At 59.8% G+C, this 13,647-nt stretch overlaps 5 protein-coding genes across 5 annotated transcripts; 2 read left to right on the top strand and 3 right to left on the bottom strand.

Moving 5' to 3' along the window:
* Positions 1-1,137: 1,137 nt before the first annotated feature.
* LOC127594827 (60S ribosomal protein L35a-like) lies at positions 1,138-1,506 on the bottom strand. The gene has a single exon (XM_052056592.1). The coding sequence runs from the start codon at positions 1,504-1,506 to the stop codon at positions 1,138-1,140; it is 369 nt and encodes a 122-aa protein (XP_051912552.1).
* A 1,863-nt stretch (positions 1,507-3,369) lies between these two features.
* Positions 3,370-3,885, bottom strand: LOC127594826 (caltractin ICL1b-like). The gene has a single exon (XM_052056591.1). The coding sequence runs from the start codon at positions 3,883-3,885 to the stop codon at positions 3,370-3,372; it is 516 nt and encodes a 171-aa protein (XP_051912551.1).
* A 57-nt stretch (positions 3,886-3,942) lies between these two features.
* Positions 3,943-4,722, top strand: LOC127594825 (2,3-bisphosphoglycerate-dependent phosphoglycerate mutase-like). Its single transcript, XM_052056590.1, has one exon. It carries the CDS (start codon positions 3,943-3,945, stop codon positions 4,720-4,722), a length of 780 nt encoding a protein of 259 aa, XP_051912550.1.
* Positions 4,723-7,357: 2,635 nt separating this feature from the next.
* Positions 7,358-8,402, bottom strand: LOC127594824 (ubiquinone/menaquinone biosynthesis C-methyltransferase UbiE-like). Its single transcript, XM_052056589.1, has 3 exons — positions 8,272-8,402; positions 7,959-8,128; positions 7,358-7,923 (listed from the first exon to the last, which is right to left on the bottom strand). Exons 1-3 carry the CDS (start codon positions 8,400-8,402, stop codon positions 7,358-7,360), a joined length of 867 nt encoding a protein of 288 aa, XP_051912549.1.
* A 3,381-nt stretch (positions 8,403-11,783) lies between these two features.
* Positions 11,784-12,386, top strand: LOC127594823 (ATP synthase subunit delta-like). The gene has a single exon (XM_052056588.1). The coding sequence runs from the start codon at positions 11,784-11,786 to the stop codon at positions 12,384-12,386; it is 603 nt and encodes a 200-aa protein (XP_051912548.1).
* Positions 12,387-13,647: the final 1,261 nt, after the last annotated feature.

The following is a 13,647-nucleotide window of genomic DNA, read 5'->3' as shown; positions in this document are numbered from 1 at the left end:
AGCACTCTGAATACTCAGCAGCCAATCGGTTCTTCCGGCGCCTAGGCACCAGCGCCGTAGGGCTGGCACTAATCGCCGGGTCGGTCGGGCTGACTTACCTGCTTGGCCGTGAGCAGCAACGATTGGCTGCGGAGGGCACTCGCGGGCAGCTGCTCAGCTACGCTATCGCGGCGACAATCGCAGTAGCCAACTTGCTGATCGGCCAGGCGATGGTGCTGCTGACCACCCTCGAGAAGCCACTGACCCAGGCGCAGGAGATCCAGTCCAACGCGGTCAAGGTGACGGTGGTGCAGTTCGCGAACACCTTCATCTCGCTGGTCGTTCAAAAACTGATCCTTGCTGGCAACTTCGAGCAGGAGGGTGGTCTGGTCAACGACGCCAGCTTCACCCTTGCGATCACCAACCTGGCGAACGCCCTCATGCTGGCCATCAACCTGCCCGGGTTGCTGCGATGGCTGCTGCGACGCAGGGCGGTCACCGCCCTGCACGAAGGCAAGAGCGAGCTCACGCAGCGTGAGTTCAACCTGCTGATGGAGGACGCCCGGCCGAACTTCGCCCAGTATTACGGCAGCGTGCTGGCCGTGTTGCTGAACAGCGCCGTGTTTGCGACAGTGATGCCACTGGGACTGCTGCTGGGCCTGCTGGGACTAGCCCTCTTCATGCTGGTGATGAAGGCCAATTTCCACTTTCGCTATGCCCGGCCCCGCACTCTGTCAGAGGACCTGGACCTGGCGATGCAGCAGGTGCTGGAGTTCTTCCCCTTGACACTGGCGTCGGGCAACCTGGCCTTCTTCCTGTTTCGGAGCGAGTTCCGATTCCAAGATGTACCGGTGATCAACCTGGTGCCGGCAGTGCTAGGGACGGCACTGGCTGGCGGCTACCTGATGCTGCCCTGGTCCTGGCTCAACAAGCGGCTGTTCCCCATCGAGCGTGAAGACCTGACCTCCTCCTATGTGCAGGAGTATCCTGGCTTCTCAACGGACTACGAGCGGTGCAACCCGATCGCGCAGACGAAGAACCGGCCGACGCCCAAGCGGACGCCGCAGGAGCAGGCGGACCTGCAGCAACTGCAGGAGAAGACGGGGCTGCCGCTGCTGGACCTGCCACGGGAAAAGCTGCTATCATGAATGTGGAGGGTCATGCACGCTGAGGGTACATCATGATGCGGAGGGTGGAGCCGATGGCCCGGGAGGGGAGGTTGGTGTTGAAGCGGGCCACGACTGTGCCCCCGTTGCCGTGGGCCCGGCAGATCCGGCCCCAGATGGTCCGGTAGCCGTGCTTTTCCTTGTGGGTTTTGGTGGTGGCCTTGTAGATGTAGACCAGGCGCTTGCCGAAGTAGTAGGAGGCGTCCTTGCGGTCAGCGAGTCCAGCCACGCGGACGAGGCACTGGTTGGTGTTCTGCTGGACCTTGGACCTCCTGAAGCCGACGAACTTGCCCTTGGCCCAGAGGCGGACCGGGGCCCGCTTGTTCACCCGCTTGACTTTCTTCTCACCCTCCTTGGTCATTTGTTGAAATGATTATTTATAGTCCTTCCCTCCATGAGCAATCAACAGTACCAGCCCTCCCGCCCCAAGCGCTACTCCTACTTCAAGGACTACCGCCCCTACTGCCTCCAGGCCCCCGCCCCTCCCGCCCCTGCCCGCCCCTCCCCTCACCCCAGGCCTCTCCGCCTCGCCGCTGCCTCCCAACCCAAGCTCCACCACGTCCGTACGTTTTCTCGACTCGAGGTCCAGAGCAGCCGCGCCTCCGAGTTCTAGGAGTCCAGGCTCCAGTTGGAGATAAAGAACGAGCGGATCTTCCAGCTCGAAAACGAAATCGACCGGCTCAGCAAGTCCCTCGAGCTGGACAGCTTTTGCGAGTCAGAGGAGAAGAGCAGGATAGGGTTCATGGCTGAGGGGACTGGGCTGGTCGCCCTCCGCAGGGAGGGCGAGCAGCTGCGAGGCCAGCTCAAGAACATGACCAGACTGTACGAGGAGGTGAAGCAGGGCCGCTTTTAACGCAGACTGTAATAAACCTAAAGCCAGGCCTTGCTGAAATCTTTAGAGCAACTAGAAACAGAGAGGTTCAGCACGATCCAGGACACTGAGGCTCTAGAGGAAGTGCGGGGGCAGCTTACCACCGCGCGCGAGCAGGAAGCCAGACTGCACACGCAATGCTAGGACCTCAAGGGCGTCAACAAGGCGCTGAAGCGGAGAATCGGATCGCTGGAGCAGGACGTTAAGACACTGACCGAAAAATGCTAAGTCCAGGCCCAGGAGGCGAAGCAGTTAGCGGCCTAGTACAACCGAGCTCTCTCCGGCAAAAACGATTCCAGTGTGCAGAAAGAGCTGGCACTCAAGGACTCGATCATCCGGGACTTGGAAGAACTGCTGAGCAAGCGCGTCGAGGCCAGCAGGGAGCTTGAGGCCCAGGTCGAGGAGCTCACCCGCTCCGCTATTAAGAAGCAGAAGCAGGCCAAGGCCCTGGCCGAAGAACTGAGGTCCTCGAGATCCTCACGCTCGCAGTCACAAGACGGGGAGACGGACGGAGACCGAGGCAGGCTGGAGAAGCAGCTGCAGGAGTGCCAGAAGCGATGGAGGGACGAGGTCAAGGGCCTCAAGTTCAGGATCGGCGAGCTGGAGCTGCTGCTCAAGTAGGCAAGGGCTAAGGCGAGGCATTGATTTGAAATGCGTTGCAGTAGTGAAAAGTATCACAAATCCCAGCTGTCCTCGACCCCTAAGCTCAGTTTCTGCCAGCATTCATGGACCACGCTCTCTAACGCAGCCCGCCCCCTTTCCAGTTATTTGGCTGTCACCTGCACCATAGCCGTCGCCTGTTCTTCGATCAATGCCAGTTGCCGCCTGTTACTTGCTATCGACCCGAACTCGTGACTGTTCAAGACCGCAGTAGTCTCTACTGCGAGCTGGGTCTTCATCAGCTCGTAATGCTTCAGAGTTTATTGCCTTTCCTTGGTTTCTTGTTAATAGGCGGTGGACAAAGTTTGGCAAACAATCTGAAACTAAGACTGGGCTTGGATGACCTTCCGAGCGCAGGTGTCATCCAGACCTTGCTGCTGGGCCTTGCTGACCCACAGCCGCAGGCTCTCGGTTCTCTCTCGGGCGAACCGTTCTCCGCGTAGAGCGAGTTCGCTAAGATGCTCAATTTCCCGACAGCGATCGTTGATTAAGCGTTGGTCAGACAGTACGGAGAGCAGGTGGCGAGCTGCGGCTCTGGTGTTGGAAAGCTGGCTGAGGAAGGACTGGTCGGTGAGAGGCGGGGGGGCCTCGAGGAAGGCGAAGTCGGGCTCAGGCTCAGGGTCGGGGTCTGGGCCGGGGTCGGGGCCGAGGGGCTGCATGGCGGAATGGGGGTGCTAAAAATGGGGATGTCAATCAATATTTCTTTTTGGTGACGACGGTGTAGAACTCGTCGAAGGTGAAGCCCTCGTTGGACTCAGTGTCGTTGAGGACGTGCACGTGGTGCATCATCTCCCTGATCTCGTCGTCGTTCATGGTCTCGCCCAGCTCCTTGGCCACGGCCCGGATCTTATCGAAGTCGATGAGCCCACTCTGGTCCGTGTCGTAGAGGTTGTACAGCTTCTGCAGGCCGTAACGGGTCTTGGTGTCCCCCAGCCGCTCGCAGATAATGTTCATGAAGTCCTCGAAGTTCAGCTGCCGGTTGGTCTCCTGCAGGTCCGTGATCATCTGGAACACGATGGGGTTGCGCCGGTCCAGCCCCAGGTCCGCCAGGATCTTCTGGATTTCGACTGGGTCGATGGTGCCGCTGCCGTCCTCGTCGAAGAGGTCGAAGGTGGCCTTGAGCTCGTCGACCTCCTGCGGGGTGAGCCGCTCCCTGGCGGGGAGGACCTGGCTCTTGGTGGAGGGCTTGGGCTTGGCTTTCGAAGACATATCTTTTTATTTGCGAAAAAGGATCCGGCGGGGCTTGATTCGCTGGATACATCAATAATGCGCCGAGTTGGCAGGACCTTCTGCACGCAGGCCAGGTTCCGGGTCGTCTTCATGCGCCACGGCGAGTCCACTTGGAACCTCCAGAACCGCTTCACCGGCTGGACCGACGTCAAGCTTACCCCCAAGGGCATCCAGGAGGCCAAGGACGCTGGGCAGAAGCTGGCCCAGAACGGCTTCAAGTTCGACCTGATCTACACCTCGGTGCTGTCCCGGGCCATCCAGACCTACAACTACGCTGCCGAGGAGATGGACTGCCACTACCTGCCGGTCGTCAAGGACTGGCGCCTTAACGAAAGGCATTACGGTGCCCTCCAGGGCCTCAACAAAAAGGAAACCGCGGAAAAGCACGGCGAAGAGCAGGTCAAGATTTGGCGCCGCAGTTTCGACATCCCGCCCCCGGCCCTCGAGCCCTCCGACGCCCGCTGCCCCCACCAGGACATCAAGTACCGGGGGGTCGACCCCGCGAAGCTGCCCCTGACCGAGAGCCTGAAGCTGACCATCGATAGGGTGCTGCCCCTCTGGGAGCAGGAGCTCACGCAGTCGATTAAAGCGGGCAAGAACCTCCTCGTGGTGGCGCACGGCAACTCGCTGCGGGCGATCGTGAAGCACTTGGACGGGATCAGCGACGCAGACATTGTGGAGCTGAACATCCCGACTGCGATCCCGCTGGTGTACGAGTTCGACGAGCAGCTGCGGCCGCTGAAGCACTACTACCTGGAGGACCCCGAGGTGCTCAAGGAGAAGATGGACAGCGTCAAGAACCAGGGCAAGAAATGAAGGTGACCGTCAACGAAATTATTCATAACGATGGACCGCCCCAGCCTCCGGGAAGGCAACCCCGCCTACTTCTCCACCCAGTGCCCCGAGTGCGTCCTCCCCCCCATCGAAATCGACTGCCCCGTCCACGCCCCTCCCCCCGAAACGACGATCGAGTACGTGCCCTACTACACCACCGCCTTCGACACCCAGGCCATCGAGAAGGTGGAGCGCGTGCCGCGGGAGGTGGTGTCGACGGAGTACGACACAGTGGTGCGGCGTGGGCGGCGGCCGGTGGAGCGGGTGGTCACGGACTACTACACGGTGGAGCACATCACCGAGTACGAGCTGGACTACGAGACCGAGAAGAAGGTGGAGTACATCCCACAGGAGGTGATCCGGAAGAAGGTGGAGTACGTGCCCTACGAGCGGCAGATCGTGCACTACCCCGCCGCCCTCTCCTCCCGCCAGCCGCGCCAGACCTACGTCGAGCGCGAGCCCACCATCAAGTCCACCAGCAGCAACAACTACGGCGTCGCCTACAAAATCACCACCAAGCACGGCAGCCAGATCCTCCTCGACTTCAGGGGCGACCTCAAGGACACCTGTATCTTCGAAAACCATAAGCTGCTCAAGTCCATCCAGGTCGCGCCCGACAACTCTCTCGTCCTCGCGGCCATTGACAACTCCAACGCTCAGCGCTTCACTGCCCAGAAGGTCGAGGGCGGGTATCTCATCCAGTCCTTCACCAACGGACTGGTCGTCCAGCCCAAGGGGCAGCGTCTGGAGCCAGGCACTCCGCTCGAGCTGGCGGCGATCGACTACTCACCGCAGCAGCTCTGGAACCTGACGGTGGCGCACAACATGGAGAAGACGTTCCTGACACTGAAGGACAGCAGCCTGGTGATCGGAGTGAAGGACGAAGCCGTCCTCCAGCTCCAGAAGAAGGCCCCCTCCAACAAGTCGCAGGAGTGGATGGTCTACAACGGACTTTGATCCCAATCTTAATGCTCTGCTGCGGCAAGGACATGGTCGTGACCGGTCCCGCTCTCTATTGGGTGGTCACCTTCAGCCCCCGCTGGGAGGTGCTCGACCGCAAGGTCATGGGGCGGCTCGACCCCGCTACCCTCATCGACCCCAGCAAGACGGTCGTTAAGATCCCTGATTTCAGGATCACTGAGCCCCTGACTCCCGAGCTGGGCAACCTCGGCGGCCACGAGAAGAAGGCACAGTTCCACGCTGTGGGCAAGCTCCTGAAAGAGCCGATGCTGTTTCCGAAGGGTTACATCGACCCCATGGACATCCGCAAGGAGCAGTCACTGGACGGCTACTTCATGGCCGCGCTGGCCACTCTGGCTGAGCTGCCGAGCCTCCTGCCCCAGCTGTTCATGGCTGACTCCATTACCCCCACGGGCATCTACACCCTCATCCTCAACATCGGAGGGACGGCCACCCCCATAACCATCAACGACTAGGTACCCTTCAACGACTCGAGGCCGATGTTCAGCAGAGGCAAGCACCTCTTCCTCTACCTCTTGGAAAAGGCCTGGGCCGTGCTTAATTACAGTTACGAAAAGACCCTGACCGGCACCCCGCGCAGCGTGCTGTCCACCTTCGCATTCGCCCCCGTCACCACTCTCTACCTTGCTGACACGCCCTAGGAAGAGCTGATGAGGCTGCTTGCGGACTACAGCGACCAGGAGCTGCCGATGGTAGCAGGCAGCAAGCTCAACATCCATAACCCCCACGGCATCTGCGCGGAGTCGAACTACACTTTCCTTACACTCAACGAGGCAACCCGAACAGTCCGGCTGCGCAAGCTGGGCATCGGCCCAGCCATGGGGGTCTGGCAGGGTCCACAGCCCCGGCAGGAAGAGCTGTCGTTCTCTATGCCGTTCGAGGACTTCAAGTCTCGCTTCCACCAAATAGACGTGTGCCACTCCATCCCGGACTACAACTACATGAGCCACACCTTCAAGTACTCGGGCAAGTCTAAGCGCTTCATGTTCGAGATGCCTGCGACGGGGATGATCTACTTCACGCTCAGCTGGGACGGGCTGACCAGGACCACAGACGGCACTTCCAGAGGGGTCGCCGTCCTGGCCAGAGTGACAGGGATGTCCTCTTGCACCTACCTGGAGGGGGTCACAGAATCCTGCTACAACAGCCTGACTCTGAGCGCGCGGCTGGAGGAGGGCAACTACATTCTCTACGTCAAAGTGGAGGGCTGCCCCGACCTGACTTCGCTCAACCTGGCCACCTACACCTGGCTGATTGTTTAACTGAAAGAGCACGCATTCCCAGGGTTCTGGGAATCCCTGTTCGCGGGGGCGGCCGCCTCGAAGGCGAACGCCCGGAAGAGGACCGCGCTGGCCATGCACAGCTACGTGCTGGCGGAACTGCTGCTGGGGCGGGGCGACGTGGGGTTCATCTTCGTGAGCATCGGCAGCGAGGAGAGGCACCAGTTCAAGGTCAAAATAAAAGACTTCGAGAAAGAAGGGCTGAAAGTCAAGTTCCCAAGGGACAAGGAGAGCCTGACCACGATCCTGCACCCGGGCCGCTCGCTCATGATCGCCTGCAGGACCAAGGGCGTGCAGACAGGCCCCATGCAGTTCCCCCCCAAGGGCCTCATCATCAGCGAGCTGTACCAATGATGTCACAGTTTGAATCCGTTGTGGATGGCCACAATGCCGTCGCTCAGGTTCCTGAAGCCCGCGTACTTGAAGCCCGCCTCCTTCACCAGCCTCAGCAGGCTCTCCTGGTCGTAGAACTTCTGGATCGACTCGACCAGGTACTGGTAGGAGGCTCGGTCGCTGGCCAGAGTCTCGCCCAGCTGCGGGATCACCAGGTGCGAGTAGGTTTCATAGGCCTGTCGGAAGAGGGACGTCTGGACCTTGCTGAACTCCAGGATGGACAGCCTGCCTCCCTTCTTCAGCACCCTAAAGGCCTCGCCCAACGCCTTGGCGGTGCGAGGCACGTTTCTTAACCCGAACGCGATGGTGTACACATCGAAGGAGTCGGCCTCGAAGGGCAGCTCTTCCGCGTTGCCCTCAACAAACTCCAGGCCCTGGTACTGTTGCTCGGAGGCCCTTCTGCGCCCCTCCGCCAGCATCGCGGCGTTGATGTCCAGCACGGTCACCTCAACCCCGTTGTCCCGGTTCAGATCCTGGATCCGGAAGGCGATGTCGCCTGTGCCACCGGCCACGTCCAGTACCCGCACCCGCGCGGTCGTGTTGTAGACGCCCTTGTTGCCAAGTCGGCCAGGTCCTCCACGAAGTAGTTCTTCCAGTAGCGGTGGATGCCGAGACTCATGGCGTCATTCATGAGGTCGTAGTTCTTGGCGACCGAGCTGAAGACATTGTCGACGAGCGCCTGCTTTTGCTCGAGAGGCACGGTGCGGCTGCCGAAGTGGCTGCTGCAGAACAGCCTGGCGCAGCGGAGCATACCTAATTAAATTATCGCAGTATGAAAAAAGGAAATAATAACTATTTATATTTAAAGTTTATGATTAATCAGGCCATTAAACGAGAATGGGATTTCCCTCTCCGGATGGGCGGCAGCACCACCGACTTTGAACGCTCGGCGCGGGCGTTGTGCTGGGAGGCGTAGTTCTGGATGTCCTTGTAGCCGCAGACCAGGTAGGGCGGGAGGCTGTTGAGCTGGTGCACCGAGTACCTACTGAGGGGCTTGTTCTGGAACATGCTGCCCCCGCCTCCTCCTGGTATTTCACGTATTTCTTCTTCAGTAACCACAAAACCATTTATTATAATTTCAGTTTCTCTAATTTTAATCCTATGCCTCTACAACATTTCCCTCCTGACATAATTAATGCTTTCCAGGTTAATCAGGGGATTTTGCTAGAACCACACAAGAAGGCTGCCCAAGTACTTCCACATGGGCGAGGACCTGGACATGGGCATGAAGGAACTCGACCTGCTCATCGGCAAGTTCGCCGACATCCACCTCCCGGAGATGGACCGGGAGCAGCTGCTGGCCTTCAACCACCAAGTGCTGATGCCCGAGACGCCCGAGGTCTACAAGAAGGTGATGGGGCAGCTGCCCACCCAGGAGCCGATGATGGTGCAGCTGCGCAACTTCGCCCTGAACAAGGGCTTCATCAAGCCCACCCCCCGATGAATGATCATCAAACGCGATTCCGGGCCATGCAGTTTGAGCACCCCACCATCTTTGCAAGCCCCTTCCGGTAGCACTGCAGCTGGCTGCACTTCCCGCACCGCAGCATGCTGAACTCCGTCTGCACTTGGTTCAGGTTCTCGCAGACTGAGCACGCGAACAGGTCGATCGTCCCTTCCACTAGCTGCTCTAGCGTGCAGAACTGGCAGGCCAGCAGCACGAATGGGATGCCTCTTGGGCTGACCCCGTAGTCCCCCACCTTGGGCCAAGACGCCTTCACCTGCAGCTGGGGTGGTGCACATTTGGGCTCCAGGGGAGCGGCCTGCTGGTCCTGCTGGCCCTGCTCGACCAGGTCGACCAGCTGCTTGGCCTCCTCCTGCGAGGCGTTGGACTCAGTGAAGGCGGCCTCCTCCAGCTCGATCTCGACGAAGTCAGGGGCCTACCGCTCCATATAATCAGAGGGGGTTGATATCAAATTCGACGAGGGAGGGGATGCTCTGCAGGACGTGGTGTGTGCCCCGCTCCTTCCGCAGCTTGACCTTCAGCCGACGCCCTCCGAGTTCCTTGCCGTCCATCCGCTTTATCGCCTCCAGCGCAGAGTCCTGCTTGTCGTAGCTGATCACCCCGTAGCCCATGCTCCGCCGTGCTTTGAGACCACCTTTGCCGCTGTTATGTGCCCGTAGTCCTTGAACTTGTCGCTGAGGGCGGTGGTGGTCATGGTGGGCGGCAGATGCAGCACGTAGACGGTGGTGCCAGCAGGTGTCTGTCCCTTGGTGAACTCCTGCTCGGCGTCAGGCCGGGTCTCGGTCTCCACGTAGTAGCGATCGTCGGTGAGGACCACTGAGTCAGCGGGCGGGCGGTCGTAGGTAGTCTTGCCCGTCTGAAAGTCGTAGTAGTACTTGATGAGGCCCGCGTTGACCGAGATCTACCAGAAGAAGCGGATGGTCTTCTTCTCGCTGCGGACATGGTTGGTCATCTTCCGGTCTGTCATCTGCCGCACCTCGATCGGCCGGTCACTGCCTGGATACACTATCCCATCGACCAACTTCGTGGCCAGCAGCACGCTTTAGTGGTACCGGTAGAATACCTTGGCCTAGCCCTTCGCCGCGTGAATGTACATCTTCTCAACAGGACCGTGCTCCCGGAAGATTGCATGCAGCTGCTTGTCGGTGACGGTGCCGGGCAGCCGACTCACCAGCACCACCGGCTCGCTGTAGTCGTCGATGGTCAGGCGGGCGGCCTCCCCGTCTGCCCAGCGGATCTGCAGAAAACTCTTCATGCCGGGCAGGGGCTTCTTCTTGAGGCTGCGGATGGAGTGCTCGCCCCGAGACATCGAGGCGAACCGGATCAGCCCCGACCCCGTCGACTCTGAGTCCCTGCGGATGATCCGCGTTTCCAAGATCTCGCCATACTGCTCAAGAAAGTTCTTGAGGTGGTCCTCGGTCCAAGCCTTGGAGATGTTGGCCACGAAGACCTTGAGCTCATAGTGGCGCATCTCGGGCTCCCTGAGGATCACGTCATGCTCCTCGTCGTACACGAATTGCTGCCACTCCTTCATATTATCAATCACTCCAGCAACTCGAAAAGACGCTCGACTTACGGCGGGATAAGGCTGAGCCGGTTCAGGTTGAGTTGCAGCAGGCCTGCGCCTCCGGCCGCCCGCAGCCAGGCCCGCCGCGCATGCTCCTCGCATTCCTCGCACTCCAGCACTGCCAGCATGCCTGCTACTATGCTCAGCATGGTCTCGGCCCCGCACTGGTTATTCGCTAGCACTTCGAGGTTGTATTGGAGAAAGCCGTGTCGGTCGGCCAGTCGCAGCACCATCTCTGCGGGGCAGCTCATGGCCACCGCCATCATGCTGCGAGCGCACTCCTCGATCATCCTGCTGCTGTCAGTGCGCTTCATGGCCTGATCCAGCACCCCGTTCGAGGAGATCTACTCGGCCACAGTCTCAGGGACGTCCACCAGCAGGTTCGACACCAGTACCATCACCAGCTCAGAAATGGGGCCTCGACAGTTGGCCAGCAACGGGAGCAGATGGCAGCACACCTTGCACTCATGCAGGCAGAAGCTCATCTGCTCGTTAAGGAAGCAGAGATTGACCAGCAGCCGCAGCACACTCTCGACCATTATCGCTGACTCGTTGCCCAAACGCGCCAGCAGGTTTGCCAGCAAGCCCTGCTGGTGCATGAGGTGCCGCATGGCTGTCTGCATGAACCGTCCGCTCTAGAGGCTGTTCGGCCCTGTCTCTTGTCTGAACAGATCGGTCAGTACCAGTACCGGTAGGAGGGAATCCGCGGGCTGTTCGAGCGTGAAGTGAAAACGGCAGAATGCCAAGATGTCCTTGCTGAGACCCGTAGGCAGGTAGTGCCTGGCCAGCAGCATCGCCTGCAGCACTCCCAGCATGCTCTCCAGGAGCTAGCAAGCCTCGTCCTCCCGCAGCTTGCACAAGAAGTGCTGCACCAAAAAGTGGGACTCGTCTAGAACCACAGGCAGCAGCTGGTTGGAAGCCAGAGCGATAACATGCTTGGAGTGTCGGTGCAGGCAGGTCTGCAGACACGCCAGCAGTCCCAGCAGAACAGCCTTGCGCACATGCTTCGAATGATCCTCCGCACCGATCAGGCGCGCGAAGGATGCCAGATTGCTGCCTTGCATGGCCAGCTCGCAGAACTGCTCTGAGCACTCTGCCAGCTCGTTCATCAAGGAAAGAGGGTCTCCTGCCTGAATCGAGCATAGCCAGTCTGACGCTTCGTGGCACAACCAGTGCTCAAGTGCACATCCTAGGCGGGCTTCCAACCGAGCGCGCAGCCCGGCCTGGGGGCCCTCCTGCTGCCGTGCTTGGCGGAGGGATTGCTGGACCTGCCGGGCGCGCAGCTCGAGGACGGCCCTGCTGCGCCGGGCGACGATCACGTCTCTAATGGCGTGCATCGCAGTGGATATATAAGTTGATGATCGGGCTGCTGAGGAATGCCTTCCGCATGGGCGTCAAGTCCGTCCCCAGCCACAAGCCGCCCATGGCCGCGGACTCACCTGCCGGCCGCTACGCCTCGGCGCTGTTCTCATCGGCCTCGCAGAAGGAGTCGCTGGATGTGGTGGGCGAGGACATCGCACAGCTGCACAAGATACTGGAACAGTCGCCGGGCATTCGAGAGTTCCTCAACAACGCCTCGTTCAAAAAGCAGTCCAAGCTGGAGTCTCTGGAGCCGATCAAGGAGTCTTGCCACGAATTGACCTGGTCCTTCATCGTGGCCATGGCGGATAACGGACGTCTCGGTGAGCTGCACAAGGCGGCCGAGAAGTATAGTGAGTTCCTGAAGGTTCTTGGTAAGGAAGAGGATGTCCGCGTGATCAGCCACCGCAATCTGACTGACGAGGAGAAGGCACGCGTCAAGGACTCTCTGGGCAAGCGCGGGGAAGGCGCGCTGACGATCACCTACGAGGTGGACCCCGCGATCATGGGCGGACTGCAGATCTTCCGCGGCTCTACCTTCATGGACTGCAGCCTGCGATCCAGGCTGGAGCGCATCCAAGGCGAGCTGGCAAAAAATTGACCCAAATTATAACGACGAAGTGAAGTGGTTAAGCACAAGCTTGTTTAGAGCCGTGATAATTCTTTCGATGATGTTTCTGGCATTTTCTCTAGCCCCCTGTTCACTAGATGCGGCTTCATTATTCATTTGATGAGCACTTAAATTTTAGTCTGGAAATATCTGGCCCTTCAGCATGTTTGCGAACAGCAGGGTAAACGGGTACAGCTCTACAGCAGACAGAGGAGGGGCTGGCTTTGCGGCAGAAGTGATCATTAGAGGGGAGGGTGTCTGAAACAAGGTCAAAGGAATTCCACAAGTTTCATACCGAAGTAATTGCTTAATTAGAAGTTGTTTGCCTTTAATATCGCCTGAAAGTGACAGAGAGGAGGGGACAGTTTTGATGCGGTTTACTTATGAGCCAGGCCTGGGATACAGCACATGCGGCACAGATTTAATATCATGGCGCAGAACATCCTGAAGCGGGCCGCCAAGTACAAGGTGCTGCCCCTCAACCTGACCGAGGGGTAGGCCCACCTCAGGGACCCCTACTTCCCGCCGCCCCAGCTGCTGTCCCCTCCGCCCGCCCGGACCCCTGCGCCCGAGGACGTCACCGACTTCCCGCAGTACAAGACGGTTCCGATCCCCGAGTCGCGGCCCTACCCCGAGGGCAAGTACCGGCCGCCGACGGTACCGGTGGTGAGTGGGTACTACCCCTTCAACATCTACCTGCAGCAGGGCAAGATGTACAGCTGGTGTGCCTGTGGGGCCAGCTCCAACCAGCCCTTCTGCGACGGGATCTGCAACAACTTGCCCTCCCGCAACCGCCCCATCGCCTTCAACGTCAACGAGTCCGGCTACTACAAACTCTGCGCCTGCAAGTACTCCGCGAACGCGCCCTTCTGCAACGGCACCCACCGCAAGGTCATCCGCGCCTACCACAAGTCCCACCGCGGCTTCTACGAGATCTGGGGCGCCCTCCTCTACGTCGGCTCGTTCTACTTCATGTGGTGGAACTGGTACACCTGACCCCAACTCCTTGCGCCAACTCGCCCAGCCGCCTGTTCTCGTCCAGGATCCGGTCCACCAACCCCGGCAAGTCCCCGCCTGCGATTGTCTTGTCCGTCCCGGGCAGTCCCGGCGGCAGCCACAATCCCGCCTGCTGGCTGCGTTCCTTGCTCTCTGCGATCGCCCGCATGAGTGAATCGCTCTCCTTGCGCGTAGGCAGCACTGTCGACTGCAGGTGGTACGCCAGGTTGAGCCGCCCGAAGTGGCTGACCGAGCG

The sequence above is a fragment of the Hippocampus zosterae genome, unplaced genomic scaffold (assembly GCF_025434085.1).
Source record: "Hippocampus zosterae strain Florida unplaced genomic scaffold, ASM2543408v3 HiC_scaffold_275, whole genome shotgun sequence".
NCBI lineage: Eukaryota > Metazoa > Chordata > Actinopteri > Syngnathiformes > Syngnathidae > Hippocampus > Hippocampus zosterae.
The sequence above is the reverse complement of the archived record's forward strand: the minus strand, read 5'-3'. Positions and strand labels throughout refer to the sequence as shown.